Raw genomic sequence first — 24,179 nt, forward strand, 5'->3', positions numbered from 1 at the left:
TAGATATCTCTTCCTCCATACAGACAATCATTAAAAACAATTTTTCTAACACACTTAACAAAGTTGTGGCGGATCTGGACAGGTGGGCTAACCTGCCAAATTCACTTCGTGGCAGGGTAGCCATAATTAAAATGAATATTTTTTGAGTCAATTTCGTCAGCTCGATGCTCCCCCTTCCCCCCCCCTTCCCCCACCCCCTCAGTATTGGAGCAAATTACAATCGGCAATAAATTAATTTCTGTGGCATGGCAAACGATCTCTCATTAAGCTCACCACTATGCAGCGAGAAAGTCAAGCTGGCGGCTTGTCCCTCCCAAACTTCAAATTCTATGAGTGGGCCTTCACACTTAGACCTCTCCTATCCTGGTTTCAGTCTGATGTTCGAGTGTCCTGGCGAGCTTTGGAGGAGTGGATGATAGCGCCATACTCATTTACTAATATTCTGCATTCCAAAATCTCACCCCATCCCTGCCGTTTGAGATTTGGTCCTATGATTTCACATTTGCTACTGATATGGAGGAGGGTGGAGAAGTTGGCTGGTTGCTCTTTTGTTTGGGACCCACACTCCAATATTTAACAATGAGAGATTGTTAATTGGCGGTCGTCCTATTCGATTTCCTGATTGGGAAGTTAAAAACGTTTGCACTCTCGGTGATATTTATGGGGAAAGGGGGTTACTCACTTTTCAGAACATATGTCTTAAGCATGGTATCCCACGTACCTCCTTTTTCTTTTATTTGCAGCTGAGATCGGCTTTAAAAAGTGTGGGATATAGATACACACGCTTTGCTGACCAAATGACTTATGTTCCTATAATATACTGCCTAATTATTACAGCAAGCTGCCTAGACTTAACGAGCTAAAAGTATGCTGCACGAGAACAGAACCAAGGCTGCACACAGGTGGCCTGCATCGTGCAAAGGAGGACATGTTCCTCTGTGGAATGCAGTAAGCAAGGACGGAGGGACACCAAGACCTGGCTCCGTCACAATCCATCAAAAGCAACAGCCCACTTTGTAGAGACAGATGTTGGTCGTGTGTGATATGTAACTGCCCTTGTTAAACTTCAATAAAAGACAGGCAAAGAGGAAGAGAGATCAGAGCTCACTGGTGAGAAGCAGACTCGCGGAGTCTGCTTACGGAGTGATGCTCTCCTTCTATAGAAGCCTATTGTATTAATACATATCTGTGTCTGTGAAGTTATTGCTATCTATTTCAGAGAAGAAGTCCTCACCTGTGAGTGCACCTTGGAAGCACGACAATTGGGGGCCCGTCCGGGATAAAAACAAAAAGAGGATTCTTCAAATTGGTTGGAAAAGTTCGGTCCAAGGGTGAAAAGTCGCGTTGAACATCTGGCGCCATAAATAAGGTAAGCAGACCATTATTCTGCATTGACTATTCTAAATCAAGGGTGTTCAACGTCTTAGTAACCCACAGACCGCTAAAATTAATTAATTCAATACATAGTGACAACTTCCATTTCTATAAAGGTACAGGAAATATGGTATGGTTTATGGAACAAATATGAGGAAATATTTGTGAAAGTCTGAGTTTGGCAACTCCACCCGTGTCCTGACGAGGAGGTTTTGCGGGTTGAAACACCCCGAGAATTGAGACATCTTAAAACAAAAAGGTTAAGTTAAGGTTAATAAGGGTAAGTCCTCCATAGTAGAGGTAAGTCCCCTGGGGTAAGTCCTCCACAGTAGAGGTAAGTCCCCAAAGGAGTTGAAGTCTCCTAGGTATGACTGGTGAACGATTGTATTATTGAACCATTTCACACTATTTAGGTGATATGACAAAATAATCCAATGTTCACATGACTTGTTGGTTTTGGTGTCAGACAATTGAGCTAGTTCGATTGTGCAGAGGCTGGGTACCAGGGTATAGCGTGCCATATTTCCCAGCTGGCCAAAACCACGGTATAGGGAAACTTGATTTTGGTGTCAAATAGGAATTATTATTCCTGTTTAAGGGTTGAGAACCAGGGACATAGTGTGCCATAACTCTCAACTGGCCACAATCAAGGTTTAAAAAAAAAATAAAATAAAAAAAATGAAATGAGAAATTGACTCATCCAAATTAAGGGTAATGCATGAATGACCAATGTGTATGAATGCTAAATAGAAGCAATTGAAGCAGCAGCACTGCCTGAAACCTGACGGTGTTAACATAAAGCAGTGGACTGTTGAAGTAAATTGTGGATATTTAGATCAAGGGATTTCTGTGTGGCAATTTAGAAGTATTGAGTGTGTGGCAGTTTTGGATAAATATTTCTGGCAAAATTAATAAGCATATTTTGGCAATCTCATAAAGACCAGTGTTACTAGTTAAGGAAATGGACGGGAGAGAATTTGATAGAGAAATAGATGACGGGGTTGGGGAATTAAAGGACCATAATTTGGCAGTTGGGGAGCAGTTAGAAGTAATGGAAAAAGCAGTGAAAGCGGCCTATGGGACAGGGAAGGAGGCAGAGGATATGATAATACAAATGAGGAAAGATGTTAATCAGATACTGACCGATCAGGGGGAAATTGCTAAATGCACAGATCCACTGTTAGCAGCATTTTGGAGACAGGAAAAGAGAATGAAGGTCAGGACAGCCCCAAACATTTGTTTCCTCTCCTTAGAGTAGGGACTCAAGACAAGTACAGACCATTTACTATGGGTGATCTGCAGGGTCTGGTGGATGAGCTCCCACCAATAACGGAGGGCGGGGGCAATTGGCTAGGAAAATTGGATGGGTTAACAGCAGGCCACAAATTAGCTTTGGGAGACTTTAGGGCTATAACTCACCGTTGTATGCTAGCTACAGATGTGAGGGAGCTTGAGTTAGGGGCTGGTACCAGTACTATGCCAGACTCCACTCCATTCTACCTTGTCTCTACCGCCATAGGTAGACACCTGAGGGACAGATACCCTATTTCCAATGCTGCAGCCATCCCCAAGTTCAAGTGGGATGCCAAACAAAGCCCTAGAGACTTCCTAGACTGCTGTAAGGAAAAATGGATAAATCAGACAGGCTGTCACCCTGGCAAACCAGGAGTACAGCAAGAGTGGTACAGAACTGCGGTGCTTAAGGGAGTTCCAGAACCAGTTAAACAGGCTATTGAGGAAAATCCAGACATGATTGGTGCAGACTCCACTAAGTGGGAACGCCACATCATTTTCCACATGACACGCGCTCAAGACAACCAAGACACAGAGGAATCTGGCCTTAAAGAGCTTCAGGCTCAACTGCTCAAAAATGCAATTAGCTGAGGCTAGGCAAAGATTAATGAGGGAAAGAAAGACAAGGACAAAAAAGGCAGACATGTCATGGCTTTAACTGCAGGGCCCCCCACTCCTGACCTTTTCCCCATTCCTGACTGGATCCCAGCCCTCCACACACACAACCACAATCCTATGCCCAACCCCCACCCTATAGGCGGGGCCTCCCCAATGGCAACAAAATAGTGGGAGGGATATGGGAGAGGAGGAGGGAGACCAGGGAGGGGGCGGGCGGCCCCCGAGGGGGAACTTCAGGGGCCTGCTTTGCCTGTGGTCAGATGGGACACTGGTCTAGGGAGTGTCCGCTAAATGGGGGTCAGTCACCAAGGGGAAGGGGTTACCAGCAAAGGGGGTCCATACCAGCCACCGCAGGGACCACCGACAGGTCCACCCCAAGCGCAACTGCAGATGGCTGAATGGAACTGGACTGGCTGGGAACCAGGCCAGCAGTTGCCACAATGACACTCCCCAGCAGAGCAACAGGACCCAGGGACCACGGCAGATCCCATGGTGTCCATGAGAGTAGAAGGAACTGTTCAGCCCTTCTTAGTTGACACAGGAGCTACTTGCTCAACAATCAGACATTGTCCATCACAACACATTTCACCAAGTCACATTACGGTGATGGGTTTCTGGGGGAAAAGCAAAACTGCCAATAACAAAACCACTGCATACAGCTATAGGGAACCAATGCGTCCTCCATCCATATTGTTGTTTCTCCCACGGTTCCTATGAACCTCCTTGGCAGAGATCTCCTATAAAACGGGCAGTGTCGTATCCTGTGTTGTGCTGATGGAATATTACTGACTTTCCCCTGACGGCCGTCAAATGACCTGTTCTGAAGGAAACCAGGGCCACGGACAATACATCCTTTCCCCACCTCTGACTCCTACGTGACATTTACTGGGCTATGTTGTCTCCAGAAGGCCGGGCTCCGGGGTATCCTGAAACAGTTCTTCCTCTGGAAGCCCTGGATCTCGCAAGTTGCACCCTTTGTCCCTCCCCAGATCCCCCACATGTCACCCTAAATTATGATGTCCACTCTGATCTCTGTTATCAAGACGCTTTTGACACGATAGCGGACACCAGATGGGACATCCACTCTCAAAACATCTTTGTGGGACCTGAAGGCTAGCCGCCGTCCAGCTAACCCCTGATCAGTTGCCATGGTTTGTTATGACTGAGGAATCTGCCCCACATTTTGTTTCACTCGCCGCACCCAGGGTATGAGGCTAAATCCCTAGGCCCGATGGTCAAGACAGCCCTGACTGCCACCGACTGGACACTCACCCTCTCCCCAAGGTTCAATACTCTCCCTCCACCAAAACCTTCCGCATTCTCTGTGAGGGTCGAGACACAGCTTTTCTCCAACATGACTTAATTGCTAGGCACCATGGTAGGGAAAGGACTGACCATCAAGATGCTAAAGCCATGTTAGATGGTCTTCCCACCACTCTCTGGTCACAAACACCGACTGATGTAGGTTTAGTGCATTGTGCCCCGCTGACCTTTCACCTTAGGCCATCTCCGCCTGTATGGATACCACAATACTCATGCTCTAGGGAACAAGCAGCTAGGCATTTCAGATACAGTCACAGGATTGATTGAGGCAGGGTGTTAGAACCCTCTCGTTCCCAGTGGAACACACCTATCCTCCCAGTTTTGAAAGCAGAAACAGGTAAATATAGGATGGTTCATGACCTGGCGCGCCATAAATTATCTCATTGTAGACACCACTCACACTGTACCTAACCCACATGTTGCTCTCGCTGACATAGGACCACAACACCACTGGTACACAGTTTTAGACCTCTCAAATGCATTTTTCTGCCTCCCTCTCGCGGAACATCTGCGAGATATTTTCTCATTCACATACATGGGTCGCCCTATGCGATAACACCCCTACCACAAGGGTTTAACCTCTTCCCAGGCCTGTTTAACAAAGTTCTGAAAAACTCACTGACAGATTGTACCCTACCACCCTAACACCGTTCTGGTACAATATGTAGATGATCTTCTGATAGCTGCACCCAACGGCAATTGCCTGTCTGCAGGCTACCAAAGATGTTTTGACCACCCTGGCTAGGGAGGGTTATAAAGTAAGCAGGAAGAAAATACAAGTCTGTAGTAGAGAAGTTACCTTTCTGGGCAGAATCCTTTCAGGCAGTGGTGTAGGTGTTTCCCCTGCACACAGATCAGTTATTTTGGCCCACCCGAAACCATGTACTGTGAAAGACATGTTGTCATTTTTGGGCTTGACAGGCTACAGCAAATCCTATGTTCCAGGCTATGTCGACCTTAAAGATCCCCTCCGGGCTATGGTACGCCAACAGGGCATGCGCAATTTGTCCTCAGCCTTAGACTGGACATTTGAAGGCAATGAGGCATTCATTAAACTTAAACAATCCCTTGCTGCAGCAGCAGCAATCTGGCCTGCCCAAACTACTCCCTGCCCTTCCACTTGGATGTTTCTGAAACAAAACAAGCAACTAATGGGGTTTTGTTTCAGAAAAAGGGGGTGACAGAGTAGTGTTGAACTACATGAGCATCCCATTTGAACAAATTGAAAACGCCAGCCCGCCTGCACACAACATGCTGCAGGGGGTGGCAAAATGCATTCAGAAATCATCACACATAGTTATGGGACACCCCTGATAGTGTTGACCTCCCACAGCATAGTGTCCTTTGTTAACTCAGCCATGTTTTCACTCACACCAACCAGACAAAGGCAAATCAGCAAAGTTTTGCAGGCCCCAAACCTGACCTTTACACATGAAGGCATTAACATGGCAGACCAGATGGGGGAGGGGAACCACATGAGTGTGAGGACAGGACAAGAAAAGTGGAAAACGTCAGACCACTAGGGAAGGGAAGAGTGCTATTCACAGATGGGTGTTGTTTTAGACATGAGACTGAGGGACTGAAAGCAGCATATGCAGTGGTTGAAGACACAGGAGGGAAGTGGTAACATTAGAAGCAGAAAAGATGCAAGGTGCGCAGTCAGCACAGAAAGCAGAAGTGGAAGCACTCATCAGAGCCTTAGAGCTAGGAAAAATCAAGCTGTAACTGTATACTCTGACTCAGCCTATGCAACAGGAGCAGCTCACCTCGAATTACCACAGTGGCAGAGAGCAGGGTTTTTGACAGCAGGAGGAAAACCTATTAAACATGAGGAAGAAATGAAAAGATTAGCAAAAGCTATTCTCCTACCAGCCAAGGTAGCTATAGTCAAATGTAAGGGCCACAGCAATACTCAAGATAGAGTGAGTAAGGGAAATGAAGCAGCAGACAGCGTCGCAAAACCGCAGCAGGATATTTGGCACACCATCTAATGATGACTGCAGACCTAGAAACCAGGGCCGAGCTTAGCAAAGAAACAATCATTGAGTTACAAGCACGAGCTTCCCCCAACAAAAAAAAAAAAAACAGTTTGGAAAAGCAGGGGAGCTATACAAAGTGAGGGGTTGTGGCGGGGCCCGGATGGTAGACCTATTCTGCCACCAGGGTACGGAGACGGCCCTAGAAGAAGCTCATGGGGTGGGACATATAGTAGGGTCAGTCAGATGTTGAGAAACCTACAACATTGGTGGCATCCATTCATGAAACCAATGGTAGAGCAGGTAACCAAGACCTGTCCCCAATGCCAAGCATTCAACCCTAAGCCTACAGTGAAACCAGACGGGGGACAGTACCCCCTTGAGACAGTGGCAGGGAAAGAGATTGTGATTGACTACACTGACATGACGAACAGGGTACAAGGTTGCAGGTATTTGCTGGTGTGTGTGGATTCCTACACTGGATGGCCAGAGGCCATGCCCGCAAAAAATGAAGACGCTCAGACCGTAATTAAATTTCTAATCAACCAATACATTCCCCAGCATGGGTTCCCCAAAAGGATAAAGTCAGATAATGGTTCCCATTTCAAAAACAAAGATTTGCAAAAGGTGGAACTCATGTTGGGGCTAAAGCATAAATTTGGCTCCGTATACCACCCTGAATCTCAAGGCAAGGTAGAAAGGATGAACCTGACCTTAAAAAACAAAATGTCTAAAATATGCAACCAAACAGGGATGAATTGGCTGCAAGCCCTCCCCCTGGCTCTCATGTCGATAAGAATGTCAGTAAACAGTAGGACAGGCCTCTCACCATATGAGCTACAAACAGGGAGGTGTTTCCCGGGCCCTGGTCTCAGCTTCCACTTACTGAGCCTTCACCTGTAACCATTTCTCACAAAGCTTTTTTCCGCCAGCTACAGGGCACAGTCTCTTTGTTTTCTAAACAGGTGACCGCAGCACACCCAAACGCAGAAACCAAAACTCCTCCAGACGCTGAGTGGGTGCTCCTGAAAGCAATTAAGAGGAAGTGGTCTGAACCTCGCTGGCAGGGGCCCTTCAGAGTGACGGCGAGAACATCCCACGCAGTACAGCTCGAAGGAAAAGGTAAACAGTGGTACCACTGGAGCCAGTTTGCTGCTGCCCAGGAGCCAGGCCGCTCCACCAAGGAAGTAGCCAGAGATCTGGCTGCCAGCGCGGAGGGCTCTCCGCCAGACACTAGGGAAAAAGAGGCAGAATAATCCTCTCCAGTGTCCAACGAGGTCCAGGGTAGTCCACCCCTGTGACCTGAAGAGGAGAATCACCAGGGAGAAAGGTGAAATAAGCGCTTTCTCTCCTACATGTAGCGTGCCAAGCTACCATCCACCGTTGAACCCAACTTATTGGGCGTGTTTTCTTTAACACACGCCCCTCCGACCGCCGCCGTTTTCATTAACCATTTTTCATTGTGTGCAAATTGCAGGAGTTGTCTGGTTTGAGTCTGAGCTGAGGGTTAAAACCAACTTCTAAAGCGGTGCTGTTATAAGTAACTTGTATGGGAAGAGACTTGCCAGGGAAGGAATAAGCTTGCTAGATGTGTTGTAAGGTGATCTTAGGGGTACATAGCGTCCCCATTGTTACTTTCATTTTCTGGTATAATTTTGAACTCTCCCGCCAAAACTGCCCCACCTAGGTGTTACCCTAGAAGAACTTAAGTGCCTTGTAATTGTAAATAATATGTTGTGGACTCACTTAGGTGAGTCCAAAGCAAGGTTTGGGAACTTTTTATTCCATAAAAAGTTAACAGAAGTATGCTCTTAATATTAGAAGTGTTTTTCCATTTTCTACATTTTTTACCATCTTTTACATTTTCTACTGAAGTGTTTTACAATTTATCTAGAAGTGATTTTTACCTAGAAGTGCCTTTACCTAGACGTGCCATGTTCTGACTCTATTTTTGTTTTTTGGAATATCTCATTCTCTGACCTCTTTTCTCTTTTTGGTATGTTGAACTCTAGTAGAGTTCAAAAGGGGGAAATTGTGGGATATAGATACACACGCTTTGCTGACCAAATGACTTATGTTCCTATAATATACTGCCTAATTATTACAGCAAGCTGCCTAGACTTAACGAGCTAAAAGTATGCTGCACGAGAACAGAACCAAGGCTGCACACAGGTGGCCTGCATCGTGCAAAGGAGGACATGTTCCTCTGTGGAATGCAGTAAGCAAGGACGGAGGACACCAAGACCTGGCTCAGTCACAATCCATCAAAAGCAACAGCCCACTTTGTAGAGACAGATGTTCGTGTGTGATATGTAACTGCCCTTGTTAAACTTCAATAAAAGACAGGCAAAAGAGGAAGAGAGTCAGAGCTCACTGGTGAGAAGCAGACTGCGGAGTCTGCTTACGGAGTGATGCTCTCCTTCTATAGAAGCCTATTGTATTAATACATATCTGTGTCTGTGAAGTTATTGCTATCTATTTCAGAGAAGAAGTCCTCACCTGTGAGTGCACCTTGGAAGCACGACAATTGGGGGCCCGTCCGGGATAAAAACAAAAAGAGGATTCTTCAAATTGGTTGGAAAAGTTCGGTCCAAGGGTGAAAAGTCGCGTTGAACATCTGGCGCCATAAATAAGGTAAGCAGACCATTATTCTGCATTGACTATTCTAAATCAAGGGTGTTCAACGTCTTAGTAACCCACAGACCGCTAAAATTAATTAATTCAATACATAGTGACAACTTCCATTTCTATAAAGGTACAGGAAATATGGTATGGTTTATGGAACAAATATGAGGAAATATTTGTGAAAGTCTGAGTTTGGCAACTCCACCCGTGTCCTGACGAGGAGCGGTTTTGGCTGGGTTGAAACACCCGAGAATTGAGACATCTTAAAAACAAAAAGGTTAAGTTAAGGTTAATAAGGGTAAGTCCTCCATAGTAGAGGTAAGTCCCCTGGGGTAAGTCCTCCACAGTAGAGGTAAGTCCCCAAAGGAGTTGAAGTCTCCTAGGTATGACTGGTGAACGATTGTATTATTGAACCATTTCACACTATTTAGGTGATATGACAAAATAATCCAATGTTCACATGACTTGTTGGTTTTGGTGTCAGACAATTGAGCTAGTTCGATTGTGCAGAGGCTGGGTACCAGGGTATAGCGTGCCATATTTCCCAGCTGGCCAAAACCACGGTATAGGGAAACTTGATTTTGGTGTCAAATAGGAATATTACTTTCCTGTTTAAGGGTTGAGAACCAGGGACATAGTGTGCCATAAATCTCAACTGGCCACAATCAAGGTTTAAAAAAAAAAATAAAATAAAAAAAAATGAAATGAGAAATTGACTCATCCAAATTAAGGGTAATGCATGAATGACCAATGTGTATGAATGCTAAATAGAAGCAATTGAAGCAGCAGCACTGCCTGAAACCTGACGGTGTTAACATAAAGCAGTGGACTGTTGAAGTAAATTGTGGATATTTAGATCAAGGGATTTCTGTGTGGCAATTTAGAAGTATTGAGTGTGTGGCAGTTTTGGATAAATATTTCTGGCAAAATTAATAAGCATATTTTGGCAATCTCATAAAGACCAGTGTTACTAGTTAAGGAAATGGACGGAGAATTTGATAGAGAAATAGATGACGGGGGTTGGGGAATTAAAGGACCATATAAGCCAGTTGGGGAGCAGTTAGAAGTAATGGAAAAAGCAGTGAAAGCGGCCTATGGGACAGGGAAGGAGGCAGAGGATATGATAATACAAATGAGGAAAGATGTTAATCAGATACTGACCGATCAGGGGGAAATTGCTAAATGCACAGATCCACTGTTAGCAGCATTTTGGAGACAGGAAAAGAGAATGAAGGTCAGGACAGCCCCAAACATTTGTTTCCTCTCCTTAGAGTAGGGACTCAAGACAAGTACAGACCATTTACTATGGGTGATCTGCAGGGTCTGGTGGATGAGCTCCCACCAATAACGGAGGGCGGGCACGATGCTAGGAAAATTGGATGGGTTAACAGCAGGCCACAAATTAGCTTTGGGAGACTTTAGGGCTATAACTCACCGTTGTATGCTAGCTACAGATGTGAGGGAGCTTGAGTTAGGGGCTGGTACCAGTACTATGCCAGACTCCACTCCATTCTACCTTGTCTCTACCGCCATAGGTAGACACCTGAGGGACAGATACCCTATTTCCAATGCTGCAGCCATCCCCAAGTTCAAGTGGGATGCCAAACAAAGCCCTAGAGACTTCCTAGACTGCTGTAAGGAAAAATGGATAAATCAGACAGGCTGTCACCCTGGCAAACCAGGAGTACAGCAAGAGTGGTACAGAACTGCGGTGCTTAAGGGAGTTCCAGAACCAGTTAAACAGGCTATTGAGGAAAATCCAGACATGATTGGTGCAGACTCCACTAAGTGGGAACGCCACATCATTTTCCACATGACACGCGCTCAAGACAACCAAGACACAGAGGAATCTGGCCTTAAAGAGCTTCAGGCTCAACTGCTCAAAATGCAATTAGCTGAGGCTAGGCAAAAGATTAATGAGGGAAAGAAAGACAAGGACAAAAAAGGCAGACATGTCATGGCTTTAACTGCAGGGCCCCCCACTCCTGACCTTTTCCCCATTCCTGACTGGATCCCAGCCCCTCCACACACACAACCACAATCCTATGCCCAACCCCCACCCTATAGGCGGGGTCCTCCCCAATGGCAACAAAATAGTGGGAGGGGATATGGGAGAGGAGGAGGGAGACCAGGGAGGGGGCGGGGCGGCCCGCCCCGAGGGGGAACTCCAGGGGCCTGCTTTGCCTGTGGTCAGATGGGACACTGGTCTAGGGAGTGTCCGCTAAATGGGGGTCAGTCACCAAGGGGGAAGGGGTTACCAGCAAAGGGGTCCATACCAGCCACCGCAGGGACCACCGACAGGTCCACCCCAAGCGCAACTGCAGATGGCTGAATGGAACTGGACTGGCTGGGAACCAGGCCAGCAGTTGCCACAATGACACTCCCCAGCAGAGCAACAGGACCCAGGGACCACGGCAGATCCCATGGTGTCCATGAGAGTAGAAGGAACTGTTCAGCCCTTCTTAGTTGACACAGGAGCTACTTGCTCAACAATCAGACATTGTCCATCACAACACATTTCACCAAGTCACATTACGGTGATGGGTTTCTCTGGGGAAAAGCAAAAACTGCCAATAACAAAACCACTGCATACAGCTATAGGGAACCAATGCGTCCTCCATCCATATGTTGTTTCTCCCACGGTTCCTATGAACCTCCTTGGCAGAGATCTCCTCATAAAACTGGGCGTGTCTATCCTGTGTTGTGCTGATGGAATATTACTGACTTTCCCTGACGGCCGTCAAATGACCTGTTCTGAAGGAAACCAGGGCCACGGACAATACATCCTTTCCCCCACCTCTGACTCCTACGCTGACATTTACTGGGCTATGTTGTCTCCAGAAGGCCCGGGCTCCGGGGGTATCCTGAAACAGTTCTTCCTCTGGAAGCCCTGGATCTCGCAAGTTGCACCCTTTGTCCCTCCCCCAGATCCCCCACATGTCACCCTAAATTATGATGTCCACTCTGATCTCTGTTATCAAGACGCTTTTGACACGATAGCGGACACCAGATGGGACATCCACTCTCAAAACATCTTTGTGGGACCTGAAGGCGTAGCCGCCGCGGTCCAGCTAACCCCTGATCAGTTGCCATGGTTTGTTATGACTGAGGAATCTGCCCCACATGTTTCACTCGCCCTGCACCCAGGGTATGAGGCTAAATCCCTAGGCCCGATGGTCAAGACAGCCCTGACTGCCACCGACTGGACACTCACTCCTCTCCCCAAGGTTCAATACTCTCCCTCCACCAAAACCTTCCGCATTCTCTGTGAGGGTCGAGACACAGCTTTTCTCCAACATGACTTAATTGCTAGGCACCATGGTAGGGAAAGGACTGACCATCAAGATGCTAAAGCCATGTTAGATGGTCTTCCCACCACTCTCTGGTCACAAACACCGACTGATGTAGGTTTAGTGCATTGTGCCCCGCTGACCTTTCACCTTAGGCCATCTCCGCCTGTATGGATACCACAATACTCATGCTCTAGGGAAAAGCAGCTAGGCATTTCAGATACAGTCACAGGATTGATTGAGGCAGGGGTGTTAGAACCCTCTCGTTCCCAGTGGAACACACCTATCCTCCCAGTTTTGAAAGCAGAAACAGGTAAATATAGGATGGTTCATGACCTGCGCGCCATAAATTATCTCATTGTAGACACCACTCTCACTGTACCTAACCCACATGTTGCTCTCGCTGACATAGGACCACAACACCACTGGTACACAGTTTTAGACCTCTCAAATGCATTTTTCTGCCTCCCTCTGGCCGAACATCTGCGAGATATTTTCTCATTCACATACATGGGTCGCCCCATGCGATACACACGCCTACCACAAGGGTTTAACCTCTCCCCAGGCCTGTTTAACAAAGTTCTGAAAAACTCACTGACAGATTGTACCCTACCACCTGACACCGTTCTGGTACAATATGTAGATGATCTTCTGATAGCTGCACCCACCGCAATTGCCTGTCTGCAGGCTACCAAAGATGTTTTGACCACCCTGGCTAGGGAGGGTTATAAAGTAAGCAGGAAGAAAATACAAGTCTGTAGAAGAGAAGTTACCTTTCTGGGCAGAATCCTTTCAGGCAGTGGTGTAGGTGTTTCCCCTGCACACAGATCAGTTATTTTGGCCCACCCGAAACCATGTACTGTGAAAGACATGTTGTCATTTTTGGGCTTGACAGGCTACAGCAAATCCTATGTTCCAGGCTATGTCGACCTTACAGATCCCCTCCGGGCTATGGTACGCCAACAGGGCATGCGCAATTTGTCCTCAGCCTTAGACTGGACATTTGAAGGCAATGAGGCATTCATTAAACTTAAACAATCCCTTGCTGCAGCAGCAAATCTGGCCTGCCCAAACTCCCTGCCCTTCCACTTGGATGTTTCTGAAACAAAACAAGCAACTAATGGGGTTTTGTTTCAGAAAAAGGGGGTGACAGAGTAGTGTTGAACTACATGAGCATCCCATTTGAACAAATTGAAAAAGCCCGCCTGCACACAACATGCTGCAGGGGTGGCAAAATGCATTCAGAAATCATCACACATAGTTATGGGACACCCCCTGATAGTGTTGACCTCCCACAGCATAGTGTCCTTTGTTAACTCAGCCATGTTTTCACTCACACCAACCAGACAAAGGCAAATCAGCAAAGTTTTGCAGGCCCCAAACCTGACCTTTACACATGAAGGCATTAACATGGCAGACCAGATGGGGGAGGGGGAACCACATGAGTGTGAGGACAGGACAAGAAAAGTGGAAAACGTCAGACCACTAGGGGAAGGAAGAGTGCTATTCACAGATGGGTGTTGTTTTAGACATGAGACTGAGGGACTGAAAGCAGCATATGCAGTGGTTGAAGACACAGGAGGGGAAGTGGTAACATTAGAAGCAGAAAAGATGCAAGGTGCGCAGTCAGCACAGAAAGCAGAAGTGGAAGCACTCATCAGAGCCTTAGAGCTAGGAAAAAATCAAGCTGTAACTGTATACTCTGACTCAGCCTATGCAACAGGAGCAGCTCACCTCGAATTACCACAGTGGCAGAGAGCAGGGTTTTTGACAGCAGGAGGAAAACCTATTAAACATGAGGAAGAAATGAAAAGATTAGCAAAAGCTATTCTCCTACCAGCCAAGGTAGCTATAGTCAAATGTAAGGGCCACAGCAATACTCAAGATAGAGTGAGTAAGGGAAATGAAGCAGCAGACAGCGCCGCAAAAACCGCAGCAGGATATTTGGCACACCATCTAATGATGACTGCAGACCTAGAAACCAGGGCCGAGCTTAGCAAAGAAACAATCATTGAGTTACAAGCACGAGCTTCCCCCCAAGAAAAAACAGTTTGGAAAAGCAGGGGAGCTATACAAAGTGAGGGGTTGTGGCGGGGCCCGGATGGTAGACCTATTCTGCCACCAGGGGTACGGAGACGGCCCTAGAAGAAGCTCAGGGGGGAGACGTAGGGAATCAGTCAGATGTTGAGAAACCTACAACATTGGTGGCATCCATTCATGAAACCAATGGTAGAGCAGGTAACCAAGACCTGTCCCCAATGCCAAGCATTCAACCCTAAGCCTACAGTGAAACCCAGACGGGGGACAGTACCCCCCTTGAGACAGTGGCAGGGAAAGAGATTGTGATTGACTACACTGACATGACGAACAGGGTACAAGGTTGCAGGTATTTGCTGGTGTGTGTGGATTCCTACACTGGATGGCCAGAGGCCATGCCCGCGAAAAAATGAAGACGCTCAGACCGTGAATTAAATTTCTAATCAACCAATACATTCCCCAGCATGGGTTCCCCAAAAAGGATAAAGTCAGATAATGGTTCCCATTTCAAAAAAAAGATTTGCAAAAGGTGGAACTCATGTTGGGGCTAAAGCATAAATTTGGCTCCGCATACCACCCTGAATCTCAAGGCAAGGTAGAAAGGATGAACCTGACCTTAAAAAACAAAATGTCTAAAATATGCAACCAAACAGGGATGAATTGGCTGCAAGCCCTCCCCCTGGCTCTCATGTCGATAAGAATGTCAGTAAACAGTAGGACAGGCCTCTCACCATATGAGCTACAAACAGGGAGGTGTTTCCCGGGGCCCTGGTCTCAGCTTCCACTTACTGAGCCTTCACCTGTAACCATTTCTCACAAAGCTTTTTTCCGCCAGCTACAGGGCACAGTCTCTTTGTTTTCTAAACAGGTGACCGCAGCACACCCAAACGCAGAAACCAAAACTCCTCCAGACGCTGAGTGGGTGCTCCTGAAAGCAATTAAGAGGAAGTGGTCTGAACCTCGCTGGCAGGGGCCCTTCAGAGTGACGGCGAGAACATCCCACGCAGTACAGCTCGAGGCGAAAAAGGTAAACAGTGGTACCACTGGAGCCAGTTTGCTGCTGCCCAGGAGCCAGGCCGCTCCACCAAGGAAGTAGCCAGAGATCTGGCTGCCAGCGCGGGAGGGCTCTCCGCCAGACACTAGGGAAAAAGAGGCAGAATAATCCTCTCCAGTGTCCAACGAGGTCCAGGGTAGTCCACCCCTGTGACCGGAAGAGGAGAATCACCAGGGAGAAAGGTGAAATAAGCGCTCTTCTCTCCTACATGTAGCGCAACAAGCTACCATCCACCGTTGAACCCAACTTATTGGCGTGTTTTCTTTAACACACGCCCATCCGACCGCGTTTCATTAACCATTTTTCATTGTGTGCAAATTGCAGGAGTTGTCTGGTTTGAGTCTGAGCTGAGGGTTAAAACCAACTTCTAAAGCGGTGCTGTTATAAGTAACTTGTATGGGAAGAGACTTGCCAGGGAAGGAATAAGCTTGCTAGATGTGTTGTAAGGTGATCTTAGGGGTACATAGCGTCCCCATTGTTACTTTCATTTTCTGGTATAATTTTGAACTCTCCCGCCAAAACTGCCCCACCTAGGTGTTACCCTAGAAGAACTTAAGTGCCTTGTAATTGTAAATAATATGTTGTGGACTCACTTAGGTGAGTCCGCAAACAGGATTTGGGAACTTTTATTCCATAAAAAGTTAACAGAAGTATGCTCTTAATATTAGAAGTGTTTTTCCATTTTCTACATTTTTTACCATCTTTTACATTTTCTACTGAAGTGTTTTACAATTTATCTAGAAGTGATTTTTACCTAGAAGTGCCTTTACCTAGACGTGCCATGTTCTGACTCTATTTTTGTTTTTTGGAATATCTCATTCTCTGACCTCTTTTCTCTTTTGGTATGTTGAACTCTAGTAGAGTTCAAAAGGGGGAATTGTGGGATATAGATACACACGCTTTGCTGACCAAATGACTTATGTTCCTATAATATACTGCCTAATTATTACAGCAAGCTGCCTAGACTTAACGAGCTAAAAGTATGCTGCACGAGAACAGAACCAAGGCTGCACACAGGTGGCCTGCATCGTGCAAAGGAGGACATGTTCCTCTGTGGAATGCAGTAAGCAAGGACGGAGGACACCAAGACCTGGCTCAGTCACAATCCATCAAAAGCAACAGCCCACTTTGTAGAGACAGATGTTCGTGTGTGATATGTAACTGCCCTTGTTAAACTTCAATAAAAGACAGGCAAAAGAGGAAGAGAATCAGAGCTCACTGGTGAGAAGCAGACTGCGGAGTCTGCTTACGGAGTGATGCTCTCCTTCTATAGAAGCCTATTGTATTAATACATATCTGTGTCTGTGAAGTTATTGCTATCTATTTCAGAGAAGAAGTCCTCACCTGGGAGTGCACCTTGGAAGCACGACAAAAGTAATGGTGTCCCTTTACAGGTCCCTCTTACACCACACCCATTTCGAAAACTGTTCTACTCTGCTGTGAGTACAAGGGGTTTTGTGTCGAGACTATACTGGTTCTTGCTGCGTTATGCTTACAGACCCATGGCATTGGACACGGTGTGGAGGAGAGATGTTCCAGATTTGGAGCCTACATTTGACTGGGATAAAGTGTGGATCAGTGTTTTTCTCAAACATGTCATGTCCTTTTGTCGACGATCCCGTTGATGAAAAAGCTGTATTAATTCAGAGAGTTTACGTCGGGAGATGAGATTTTGTCCCGACTAGATGTTTTTTCATTTCCACATAACCGATTTGAGTGGTATTTTTTTATCACAGTCTATTAGATATGTAGATACCTTATCCTTCCACTAATTGAACATCGTGGACAGGCTTTAATATCCCAGCAGATTCTTTGTGTCGCATTACGTTTTTTGCAAACGGCAGTTTTCTTTATAACAGTAGCGGATCATAATAGTAAAGCCACTGTATGTAGAGCCGTCAGAAAAGTGTGATCGCTCTAATGATCATGGTGCTGCAGCCTCAGAATGGGAATAGTATAGTTTACTTTTTCGCCCGCAGGATTGCACCTGAATAAAATTATAGGTGTAGCCTACAATTCCAGTTTTCACCAGTAGCCTAATATTATAAGTTAACTGTGATTAAATATGAAATTAATACACTGTTAATGTGTACACACTGACTTGAGCAGCAATTTTCTCCCACACCAATTCTCTCTCTTTTGAAGAAGCAGCCGCTGTCTTGCTTTTTTTAACGAAATGCATGTTCAAACGTTAAAACCATAGACAGTATGAAACTCGCTGTTTGTGCGCATGAGTATTTCCGCCGACTCGTTTGTTTGTGGTTGTTACCATGGTGAATGGTAGAATCATGGCTCCATTCATACTGCCTTTTGTGCACGCGCATAACCCTGAGTGAACATACTCCGAGTTGATTGAACCAACTCAAATCAGCTGTTCTGGAACCGAAAACTCAGAGTTTCCCATCTCAGGGTAAATCAACTCAGAGTTCAGGGTTAGACTCAGAGTTTGTTAAACCTCCTACCTGGAACGGACCCCTGCTCGGCTGCAACAAAACTTGTTGCTACACCTTGGAAACCTCCACACTCACTCTCTTTTCGAACTTGGGTTTTAACATATTTGGATATTGTTTACTTGGAGTTGTCGACAGCTAGAGTCCACGGAGCAAAAGAGTCGGCAATAGAGGCTTGGCTTTCACTTTTAACTACCCTCCGCGGACTGCAGGTTTAATGTGTAACCGAGATTTGGAGTTCTGGATCCAGGGGGTGGGTGGGATATGTCTTTTTTTTTTTTTCTTGTTTTTTTTTCTTTATTTTCTTACTCACCTTAGTTATTAATCATGCGTTTCTATGTATATGCAGGTATGTGAATATATGTTCTGTACTTTATTTTTGAGGCGTATACATTCCTGTATGTACGGTCTTGTTAAAATAAAATAAAAAGATTTGATCACAAAAAAAAAAAAAGAATAGGATACAAGCTTAGTTACCAGCTGGATCAGTAATAATAATATAAAAAGAGAAATAAAACCAAAGCAGCTTGACATGTCAAAACCTCTAGTGGCAAAATCTAGGAGATTTCAGCATATTGATTAATATATCAATTTGGACTTTCTAAATTACCAGAGATTAGCCTACTGGGATAGAAAATCGTGCAGGAGAATGGTCTGAATTGAAATGCAGGGGAAACTGGAGTTTTGGGCTAGCTAGCTGCCGGCCAACAGCTCATAGATAGTGTTGAGTAAAATAAAGTTGTAACAGTGCTGCTTTTTATAACCATGTATGTTTTAAGTAATAAGTTGTATGCTGTAACCGGGTTATGAAAATAGGAATGAATGTATATAACTGCTAATGTCTAGACTGATTTGGTTAACACAGTCACCACCTTTTGTCTCTATTAACTATAGGTAAAGACAGACCATTCCTCTCCCCCTCTCTTCCTGTCTTTGGTTAAATTGATTAGGTTAAAAGCAACTATTATCATATAAAGAGAAACCTTTTGCCACACAGCAGGAAATAATCTTCTGCCTCTCAGTCTCCAACCTCCTGGTGCTTTAGTCTGGGTTAGGACAATAGAATGTTAATTCATGTAAACTTGTAAGACTTAACATCTACATGATAGAACCTATTGATCTGTGGGTGCAAATGACCCCTAGGGGGCAGAGTTTAGGGCATGTCCTTCCTAATTGGATAGCAAAGAAACCAAAAAGACGCGTCCAACCTGTCACCATGCCAACAAAGAGCCTATGAGGAAGGCTTTTACTCTTGAAGGAGAAAAGTAACCGCCCCTGGATTGGAGGAATAAAGCAGGGGGCCGACAGGGGTTCAGGGCGAAATAGATGTGGGAACTTTAGGGTTAAGCAACTATTTTCAAGGCCCACTGCAGCGTAATTCTCTGTATTTTGACTTATCATTTTTATTAATAAATCTTTGTGTTAACCTTTCATCTGGACCCCAGGCTCTCCTTCTTCAGAGATTCAGAAACACGTAAATACTCTACAACTTGGTGACCCTGACGTGGTGATCTCTGAAAGAAGGACGGAGGAGAATCGAAAAGACGGAAAAGTTGAGGCTGCTGACTCTCTCATGCGGGCCCAAAACTAAAAGGTAAGCCAAACCTGTTTCATCATAACTTGGCATAGGTTTATGTAGGAAATATTAGGCATGAGAGTCTCAACAGCCCTCAACTTGTAAGTCTATTTAAATCTGTAAAAATAATTGAAAAAGTAATGACCAATTGAAAACTACGTTGAAAACGATAAGTCAACAGTACTTGTATGTGATTTGTGTGTGATATATGTGGTGATGGGAAGCTTAAATGGCCTGTGAAATCCATGGTATTATTAGGCTAATGCACACACAATAAGTCCGTAGAAGTCGGCCAAGGCGAAGCTTTTGAAAGTGTTGGTACCGTGTGCATAGTCTATAGAAGTCTGTAGTCTACAGTCGGCCCCTGAAAAAATATTTTAAAAAGTCCGTGAAGTCGGCCGAGGAATTAGACCTTGAAAAGAATAAGTACAAGTCCGTAGGAACAGCCGGCCAAGTTAGACTCTGAAAATTTTTAAATAAAAGACTGCGATGGCGGCGGCAGAAAATTAGCCTCTGCAGCTGTGAAGGGGTAGGAGCTGTCCAGTTTTTTCTCGTGACCATAGTATGGAAATAGGAAAATCAATTTAATAGGTATAGTCAAATTGTGTGAACATACACTTAGGAAACTGTACAGAGGCCTACTGTAAATACTATTAATATTTTTTAAATAGAATTGTGTTGGAATTTGAGTCCGCGGCAGTGACTCGAGCAGTTTGTGTAGTGTGATTAACTATAGCCTAGTGTACGACTGTGTTGAAATTGGGAGTTTACGGAAGGTGACTCCAGCAGTGTTGGTTGCGAATTGTAAAATAACTAATTGTGTAAATAAGACTGGTTTGTTGAATTGAGAGCGTGCTAGCTCAGCAGTGTGGTTTTAAACAGAAAAAGCGTCCATTAGCGCCTATTCTGTAGTGACTGGGAAATGTGGGGTGGATTCTTAAACTGAAAAAAACTTATTAGAAAGTTCTGTTTGGAGTAACACATTCACAATATTCAAGTGTCCGCCTGAAAATGGTAGAAGACTGATTCTGAATTAAGTGGAAAAAACAAACAGATCTTTGAGTTTTACTCTGTGGCAAAAGGGGTTGGGAAGTGCGTGTAAACTATTCCTATTTTGTCATAATATAGCGAAGAAGAAAACCGTTTTGCATAGTCCTGTGTGATTAGAAAGTGGCTCCATCTTGTGGACAAAAATACAACACTGCAAACAGAGTGTAATTTTCTTTATTTACTCAATCCAAAGCCGATGAAAATAAGTGCTATAATTAAATAAGAAATATACGGCTAGTAAAATAGTAGTTAGTAGTTAGTAGTTATCATTTTGAGCATTAGCAAATCACACCTGGAAAAATAAATAAATAAAATAAAAAGTTACAGAGACAAGTGTCACCAAGCACCAAACTAAGATTTGAAAAAAAAAAAAAAAAACTTTCTAGTTTCATTCATTTCACTTTTTATTAAGCAACTTTTATTTTTTATAAGCTAATTCTTTTGTTTTAATTTCTATATTTTATTTTTGGTTTAATTTTATTCATATCCAAAATAGATCAATTTTACTTGTCTGCTTAAAATCTATTTGTTATTTTTTCTAGTATCATTCATTTCATTTTTATTTAGCAAACTTTTATTTTTTATCCCAACATAGATTCTCTAATTTCTTTTTTAGGTTTCCACAATATAAATCAATTTTATTGTTTCATTTAATTTTTTATTTCCAAAATAGATCAATTTTACTTTTCTGCTTAAAATCTATGTTATTTTTTAGAACTCTCTAGTTACATTCATTTCTCTTTTTATTAATCAAACTTTTATTTTTACTCTGACATAGACTAATTAAAAAAAAATTATTATTATTTATATTTATATATAAAAAATAATAATTAATTTTACTGTTTTGTTTGATTTTTAAGTCATTAGTCTAAGAACTTCCTGGTCTCATTTGATTTTATTATCCTTAGTTTAAACACCTACTGCTCACTAGAAATCAGGGACAGTCTATTTAGCAGAATGGCAGACAAACAGCCCCTGGAGTTATTCCTAAACAAAATAACAGAAGACTGGAAGAATAAGATTTTCCAAAAAATTGAAGCCACCACAGAACCTACAAACAGATAAAAAACTAAAAAGAAACTAGAAAAAAATTTGGAAAGATTGGCAAGACAGAAGACTAATGCCAGGGAATACAGATCCATGTCCTACTGGAACATACAGAGCACGGATAATAATGCACGAGAGGGGGGAAGCATCCAAAGCTCAGGCGGATTGGGAGAGAAAAGGAGAACCTAAATTTGGATCAACAAAAAGGGCCCTTCAAAAGGCTGAAAAACGCATGGCACGTGTCAGTTATGAAATCAGTTATGAAACTGAAAGAACAAACATGGCCAATGGACTGAACTCAGAAGAACATGAACCACATGACTGTGAATTTGTGGCACAAAAAGACTTGAAGTTCAGAGAAGATCTACAAGCAAACCCACTGGAAAATCCAGAAATGACATTGTACTGTGATGGCTGCTGTTATAGAGGAGATCAGGGAAACGTAGCCTCATATGCAGTAGTACAACAACAGGGACAGCAAATTGAGACCCTAGACTCAGCAATCATTCCCCAACCAGCCTCTGCCCAATTAGCTGAAGTGATAGCATTAACCAAAGCTTTAGAAATAGGGAAAGACAAAAGAGTAAACATTTACACTGACTCAGCATATGCGCATGGCGAGCGTACATAAGATGGCCCACAATGGCTAAGAAGGGGATTTCTGACCAGTCAAAAAACCCCAGTTAAACATTCCAGTGCACTCCAAAATCTTCTCAGGGCCATTCTGCTCCCTACACAGATAGTAGTAATGAAGTGCAAAGGACACCAAAATTTAACCTCAGCTGTAGCTAAAGGTAATGATGCCGCAGACAAAGCAGCTAAAAAGGCAGGAGGTTACAGCAGACAATTGATATGCCTGCAGACAGAAAACACCCCTGGACTAACTGAAGAACACAGAGAAAATGCAGGAAAATGCAGGAGTTTATGAACACAATCAGTGGCTTTCAAAAGGTGCAACAAAGTCAGACAAACATCTTTGGAGATCACATGATGGTCGCTTGGTGGCACCTGCAAAACTCTGTCATTTGTTAATCAAAGAAGCCCATGGACCAACCCATGTTGGCAGAACGAGAACCACTAAAGAAGTGGAAGCCCACTGGTGGCATCCATACATGAAAGAAATGGTAGAAAACTTCATAAAAGACTGCGAAAATTGCAATGCTCACAATGATAAAAGACCCTACAAATGCCCAATGGGACGTTTTCCAGTTCCAGATGCCCCATTCAAAGATATTTGTATAGACTATACAGACATGGGGGCAGATAACATGGTAAGGGGATACAGATACATTTTGGTTATGGTAGACCGTTACACCAAATGGATTAAAGCTATCCCATGTAAGAAAGAGGATGCAAACTCAGTGGTAAAATGGGTAAAAAACGAACTGATACCCAGATATGGGGTCCCCAGATGCATAAGATCAGATAATGGATCCCACTTCACCAGCCAAAAGTTGAGTGAAGTGGAAAAGTATTTTGGCATTGTGCACAAGTTTGGATCAGTGTATCACCCCCCCTCACAAGGTCTGGTGGAGAGGGCTAACCAAACTTTGAAAAGAAAAATTGCCAAAGCTTGTCATAACACCAAAATGAATTGGGTAGATGCACTGCCTCTGGCACTGATGTCTATGAGATCTTCACAGAGTAATAAAACTCACCTGTCACCTCACGAGTTACTGACAGGCAGACCAATGCCAGGGCCGCCCAGAGAGGGCGGTATAGGCCCAGTATTGGATCTGTGGCAGATAGAAGCAGACGATTATATGAGGGCTCTCACTAATCTCACTCGAGTATTGTCTTCACAGGTCCAAGCTGCAACGGAAGCACCGCAGAGCGAAACAGAGACTCCTGTAAAGCCTGGCGATTGGGTGAGGTTGAGAGTTCACAAACGGAAGTGGACAGAACCAAGGTGGACAGGACCATGGGAAGTGATTGAAAGCTCAACCCACGCCCTGAAAGTTAGAGGTAAAACAGGAGCTAATTGGCACCACCTAACACACTGTGCACCCGCCCAGGCGCCCTCCCGAACACTAGAGGAGGTTAGGACTGATTTGACCACGCTGTGAACAAAAATCAGGTTTTGATTGTTATAATGATGAATTTGAATTAGACACAGCAAAACCAGAAAATATTGTCTCTTTCTGGTAGTTTAAGAAAAATTTAACCTCCTGGGGAATCTCTTTGAAATTTTTTCCCCCCCAAGTACCCCATTTTGAATTGACTCAATTCTCACCAGTAAAACAAAATGGAGAACAAAAGAGGGAACAAATTGAGGCTCCTAGAGTTTTGTGGAATACAGGGAACAATAGCAATTTTAGCCATAATCATTTCTTTAGTTGTCACACTAATCTTAATTTTCCCCCTGAGATTAGGTCATCCATAACTCCCCGTCAGCACAGTAACACTGCACGTGTAAGTAACTCTATTCCACAAAACAGTACAAATTCCAATCACAAAAGATTCAAA

General features: G+C 44.3%; 1 protein-coding gene and 1 long non-coding RNA gene across 2 annotated transcripts; both read left to right on the forward strand.

The window, feature by feature from the left end:
* The first annotated feature begins 1,649 nt into the window (after nucleotides 1–1,649).
* LOC120553529 lies at nucleotides 1,650–9,894 on the forward strand. The gene is made up of 2 exons (XR_005638181.1): nucleotides 1,650–1,708; nucleotides 9,528–9,894. It is a non-coding gene; the product is annotated as an uncharacterized LOC120553529 (long non-coding RNA).
* Nucleotides 9,895–11,021: 1,127 nt separating this feature from the next.
* On the forward strand, nucleotides 11,022–23,779 carry LOC120553776. The gene is given in 4 exon segments (XM_039792477.1): nucleotides 11,022–14,637; nucleotides 14,787–14,871; nucleotides 15,405–15,573; nucleotides 22,923–23,779. Coding segments are annotated over 4 exon segments (4,116 nt in total). The 5' UTR covers nucleotides 11,022–11,632.
* Nucleotides 23,780–24,179: the final 400 nt, after the last annotated feature.

This window comes from Perca fluviatilis, chromosome 23 (assembly GCF_010015445.1).
Source record: "Perca fluviatilis chromosome 23, GENO_Pfluv_1.0, whole genome shotgun sequence".
Classification (NCBI taxonomy): Eukaryota; Metazoa; Chordata; class Actinopteri; order Perciformes; family Percidae; genus Perca; species Perca fluviatilis.